At 51.9% G+C, this 6000-nt stretch overlaps 2 protein-coding genes across 2 annotated transcripts; one reads left to right on the top strand and one right to left on the bottom strand.

Annotated features, from left to right (window-relative positions):
• Positions 1-2247: 2247 nt before the first annotated feature.
• Positions 2248-2931, top strand: J4E87_009277 (uncharacterized protein; the record flags this gene model as incomplete). The annotated part of the gene is made up of 1 exon (XM_049380855.1): positions 2248-2931. One exon carries the CDS (start codon positions 2248-2250, stop codon positions 2929-2931), a length of 684 nt encoding a protein of 227 aa, XP_049229486.1.
• Positions 2932-3688: 757 nt separating this feature from the next.
• On the bottom strand, positions 3689-5175 carry J4E87_009276 (uncharacterized protein; the record flags this gene model as incomplete). Its single annotated transcript, XM_049380854.1, has 2 exons — positions 3689-5039; positions 5093-5175. 2 exons carry the CDS (start codon positions 5173-5175, stop codon positions 3689-3691), a joined length of 1434 nt encoding a protein of 477 aa, XP_049229485.1.
• Between the last annotated feature and the right edge of the window lie 825 nt (positions 5176-6000).

The following is a 6000-nucleotide window of genomic DNA, read 5'->3' as shown; positions in this document are numbered from 1 at the left end:
TTTGAAGGTATGATGTGTTTGATTTGGTGAGTTGGTGTGTAAAGTCGTTGTCTTTAAACCTTTTATGAAAAGTTCGATAGCTTTCCACTGGAGAGCACCTTGCTCAATGTGACGACATGCGGGGTAGCTACGATGGAAAAGGCCCGATTATGCAGGGAACCTTCTGTTAGCGTCAGGGACGTCATCTTGAAAATTCACCTTTCCTGTTCGCCGAGTACAAGATACTTACAAATACTCCAGCGTGTGATCGGCCAGCTCTGGCAGCTGTTGTGCGACGTGCTGCTCCACTCCCCACCCAAATCTCGGTGCAGCTTACGTTTTAAGTAGAATCTGGACGACGATGACGTGTTGTCAGATCCAGCCTTTCTCTTTTTGTTCAGGACATCTCATTTGGGAGCATGCGCTGGCCAACCTTCGGCGTCTCCCGGCAACTTGAAGACAGGTAACATCTCAATTGACGGCAAGATTGTGTTGCAGACTGTCATTCGATACGGTGGAGCGCAGATATTCCTCCAATACAAGCACCAGACAGTATCAAAACGCAACCCCTTCGCTCTGCGGCTTATCGCCGAACAATCTCCCAAGTGACGTCGCCGACCATCTCAACTGGATTCGCTTTCCTCAATTCCACTCCTTGGTTGTCGCTCACGCACCTTCTCCGCATTTTTCAAAGTCGGGTTCCAACTCATCATATGTCGGGAGATCCTTGGGTATGCTTTCGGCCACAAGAGCATAATCAAACACCATATCTGTAAGCTCTCTCGGCAACCTGAGCCCTATGACGTGATACACTTTTCTTTTGGTTTCGGCATAAGCCTGGCGTTCAAAGATGCTGTAGGCTGCTACGAACTGAGACTGCATACAGGACTCTTTGGTATACCCAGAAGGTCCGTACTTCTCAGGGCTCCATTCGGACTTGTCGTGGATGGGACAACCATGCATGTCTCTTACCCATTCTCGGATATATCCACACATCCGGGCGGCACCGACAAACGGTATCGGCCTGCAGTAGGATTCCTGGCGATATCGGGGTGTTCTTCCGTCCCAGCCGTAAAATGATTCAAGCAAGAAACAATCGAGATCCTCATCAGCGTTGCTGTCGAGATATATGTCTTCGCTGTGTAACAACTCCAATTTCATGGTCATATACCACGCTACTGCCATATCCCAGCAACGGACAGCTTCAGTGGCCAAGTTCCGCATCATGTGAAGCAGACGTGGCAGGAAAATCTTGTCGAAGTATTTCTTCAGTGGCTTCTGGCTTGTTGTATGGTGCCGTATATCCCAGTAGAAATCCAAATCGCGAGCCAAACACATCTTGAGGAAATGCAGTGTATTTCTGAACCTATTGTCGACTATGAGGTAAAAGACATCCGGACTGTCGGCACAGTGCAGGTCTACAAGAGCCTTGAATTCCTCTTCGGGCATGTCTAAGTTCGCTTGTCAGTGCGATGCAGACATTGGAAGGTATGTACGAACCGGCTGAGAAGACGTCATACAACGTCCAAGACCGAAAACGCCGTCCTTTGTCAACGTACGGACCTACAGGGAACTCGAAGTTAAAAGGATAGTTGTCAAGATTTCCCATCGTTACTATGGACAATGCAGGATGTGGGAGTTATGGAAGTGACGCGACTTCGAGCGCGCAGACGCGTTGCGACCTGGGGAAGCTTGGCGTACGTAGCAGTCGCTGTCGGAGGGCATCCTCCCGGGTACAACTCCGTCGGCATGGAACACAGCAAAGGTCGAAAAAGCATAACTCGTTTCGCTGTTCCCGCATACAGCCGCCACTCTAATGAGTCGCTTCTACCTGCTCGTTGCATGTAAATGCAGATGAGGTCTTGGATACGCTCGCGATGTATGCCAATCGCAAAGTACTGGGCTATCGCCTTCTGCCTCATGCAAAGATGGACTCACTGAGTATCTCTGCTGTCGTTGCGCGAACGCAATAGCAACGTCGGTTGAATGCCCCAATAGATCGCGCTCCAAGCTCGGCGATGCTACCTGCTTTCATCGTTCCCGAACGGCTAAGCTTCTGGTTGGCCAGCTGTTCAGCTGGGTCGCGCAAATAGCCCGATTTGATCTCGTGTGCATTTAGATTGCGGGACATATGAATCAGGACGAACTTCTGATACGGTGTTTACGTGTTCGCGAAAGCCATAAGAACAGATCCAAGGCATGCATAAAACGCCAGTTGCTGCGAGCGGCATGTGCAGTCAAAATATTACATAGAAGATACTCATCGCAATGACATCTTTAGACAACAAAACTGTCATCATCACGGGATGCAGCAGCGGCATTGGCCTCGCGACGACCCTCCTCTTCCTATCACAGAAAGCCCAAGTCTTCGGCGTCGATATGTCGCCGTTCGACCAAGACCTTGATGTCACCCAGAAAGCGTTATTCACCTTCCACAAAACCGACCTTTGCAAACCCGGCTCAGCAGAAGATGCCATAGCTGCTTGCATCGCAAAGTACGGACCGAAGATCGACGTGCTGGCTAATGTTGCAGGCATCATGGACGGTTTTGGCAGCGCGGATACAGTTAAGGACTCTGAGTGGGAGCGCGTCTTGACCATCAACCTCACAGTACCGGTCAGAATGATGGCGGCTGTGTTGCCCAGTATGAAAAACCAGAAAAGCGGTGCCATCATCAATGTTGGTAGTTATGCAAGTCTTTCCGGTGCAGTGGCAGGCATCGCATACACAGCCAGTAAGCATGGGCTTGTCGGTGCGACCAAGAACGTCGCGTGGCGCTTTCGCAAAGACAGTATCAGGTGTAATGCCGTGCTCCCAGGCGGTGAGTACCGCGTCGAGTCCTTGAATTCAGAGGATGTTGTTCTAACAAGAGTTTCAGCCGTGCCGACCAACATCCGCTCGTCGGTGGTGAAAGAGGACGTCGATCAGGCTGCAATGGAAACGTACAAGTAAGGGTTTACAGCCCTTGGCACCCTGCCATTGCTGACAAGCTCGCAGCCCCGTGCAGATGTTATGCCAAGGTCTCGAAAGAGACGATCTTCCATACGGATCAGTGGGCCCGAACGACATCGCACACGGCATTGCATTCCTTGCGTCTGATGCTGCAAAGACGATCAGCGGTATTATGATGCCGATAGACAATGCTTGGTCGACGATATAGGAGGCGGGCGCTTCTCCAGAGGACTCAGTCAACACAAGAAATCTGGAGACATTCGCCGACAACTTCAAACACGTAGTAGAAGATGATGGCCTATCTATCAAGTTAGTGAATGATAGCGAGACACGAACAACACTATCCCAAAGCAAGAAATTATCAATCAATGAAATTCGTTATCGCCTGCTGGGCAATCATGCCTCTCCGACAGCAACATCCAGCTCTCGCCGCCTCTTTCGTGCTGCCGCTCATCCGCGCAGCAACTCTGCCAAGAATGCCTCCGTCGGCTTCACATCGAGAACTGTTCCAACCATGCCTGCCTCTACTAGGCCTCAGTCCACAATCAAGCGCTGCACGGTCCTGACCGCTAGCTCCGCCTCGTTGCAACAACTACTAGTTCGACCTCGACCCAGCACAGACTCATCGGTGAAGCTGTTCAGCGAAGGAGTCGGCCTTCGGGGACTGCCAGGATGGTGACCAGGCTTCCAGCAAGTTTTGCGTACATGCAGTTCGCATGTTGACATACATCCAGGTGCTCTGGCGCAGATATGTCCCCTAGCGAATCAAGCCATGATATCTAAGCGCTGCTTTGCACCAGTTGAACTGCCTTCTCCCGATAATGTCGGTCAGCTCTTTGCTGTGGTACTTCATCGCAATGTCCACCCGTTCCTCGTGGGTCAGATTAACGACTTTCTTATATGCCCATGGGCAATCTCCAGGGAACGTGAAGTCTTCTGGGCCCAAACTCATAGCCCAACGGGTGAGCCAAGGGCCGTATGGAAGTTCTTCCGGCTCAGGAGACTGTCGAGCAGTTCTTGCACGCTTCTTTGCCTTTGGTCGCGTTGACGGTGTTGGTTGCTGAGAAGGCCCCGCTCCATGATTCGCAGTATCCCTCATTGCCCTCGGTTGCGTCGGTGGTGGCACCTGCTGAGAAGCACTCTGACTTGCAGCCTCCCTTTCTGCCCTCATCCTGGCGCCGGGCAGCTTGTCGGGATAGAATTCCTCGAAGGCGTCCCATAAAGGCGCCCACTCTCCATCCAGGAAATTTCCCTGTGCAATCGCATCCGAAAGCTCATTGACAATATTCAAGGGGACTTGGAAGAATGGCTTGCCACTGAACGGAACTTCTGTCCCTTCTTTGTCGAATCTTGCCGGCAAGCACCACTTCTTGAGGTCTAGAGGCTCATCCATTTCTTTCCTTAGAGCATCGAAGGCTTTCGCCAAACTCTTTTGCGGGTTTATTAGATCCAGCCCAAGTTCGCGAAGGTAAGCGTAGACAATCCTTCCGACTTCACTTTCCGTAGGTTGATGAGGTGGGGAATGTGTTTCCTCGGAGTCCGGCGTGGGCAACCGTGGAGGTGGCGCCATCTCAGTAGCCTTGCCTTTGCCCTTGTCTTGTCTCGATTGTAGTGGTGTTTCCGGGAATTCAGTATGCTCGGCTCTGAATTGCATTGCCGCACGCGAAGATACAGGAGACGAGATGTCCATAGCGGCTTCAGAGGGAGGGATTGAAACGCCTCCATTAACGCTTACATTGCTCAATGCAACACCACCATCAACGCTTTCTGGAACACCACCATCAACGCTTTCTGGAACACCACCATCAACGCTTTCTGGAACACCACCATCAACGCTTTCTGGAACACGTCCATCAACGCTTTCCATGTCTACATCATTGGTAAGGTCCACGTGCACTCGCTGCTTGGTGGTAGACGCCGACCGCGACTTCGAATTGCTGGAGGATGCTTTTCGGGAGTTGTTCTTGGACTTGTGTTGGTTCGGGGAGGTTGGGAGAGGTCGTATATCGTCGAAGAATCGCTTCTTCCTTACGGAGAATTCTTGCTCTGTAGGGCGGGCGCGCTTTGCGGGAACGTGTGGTTGTTGCTGTTCGGTCACGTCATGGTATCTATAGGAAGAGATCAGCTGGAGAGCTCTTGTAACTACTCGCAAGATGCTCACTCTACAGGATCGGAATACCCCAAGCGACCTTTCTCGGGTGGGTCATACGTGATTTTACTAGGAGTCCACTCGTCCACTGGCATGATGTTGTATGGATAGGTACAAAGCTGCAAGTGCTGTCTTCTTCACGGTTCGTGTGCGTTGGTACCTGAATGGAAGTCGTGGGTCCAACGGGAATGCAACGGGAAGAGGGGCGGGAACTTCGCGCTTTTGACGCGCGTTGAAACTCTCCACCGCCTCCTGATTCTGGGTTCTATCGAATGTCTGTGCGCGTGATGCAGATGGATCCGCGGATGCGGGGCTCTGCCGAACCAACGAGGTGGTGGGCCGTTCGTTGTGACATCTGCACGAGCGAGGATGCAGCTCCATCGCTTTCGTCTGATCTCCGTTTTTTACCGTGGTGGCAACTCACAATTCGTCCACCAGGTATGGCTATCGCCGTGTCAACGAGCTGTCGTTTTCTCGTGAGCGTCTCACCACGTCAGCGGCCCGCTTGACTAGTTAGTGGCTTGGCATCCTTCTCTGTCCCGCTTCTGGAACGCCTCCAGGGCTGCATCGCGTCCTACACAGCGAAGGATTCCAACAAATCTTGCGAAGAGAGACATTTGCAGGCATTGCACAACTTGACTCGCGTTCTTCAAACCGCCAAACCTGAGGTTGAGGCGAGGAGTTGCCGTGTCAGCACCTTCCCTTATCTTCTTTCGGCGTCGCGTCCATCATCTGCAACGCGACGGCGCTTTAACATCCGGAGATCATACCGTAGTGTTGCTTACGGGTAACGATGGAACACCAGAGAGTTTGAACCCGATGACAGCGCGGCGCCACAATATCGATATACTATGAAGATACGGTAGTCTCCTGGCATGAGAAATGAAAGGGTCATCGATCCTTTCGATCTGGCCGTGTGG

This window comes from Alternaria ethzedia, assembly GCF_023757985.1.
Source record: "Alternaria ethzedia strain BMP 0044 chromosome Unknown scaffold_33, whole genome shotgun sequence".
Classification (NCBI taxonomy): Eukaryota; Fungi; Ascomycota; class Dothideomycetes; order Pleosporales; family Pleosporaceae; genus Alternaria; species Alternaria ethzedia.
The sequence above is the reverse complement of the archived record's forward strand: the minus strand, read 5'-3'. Positions and strand labels throughout refer to the sequence as shown.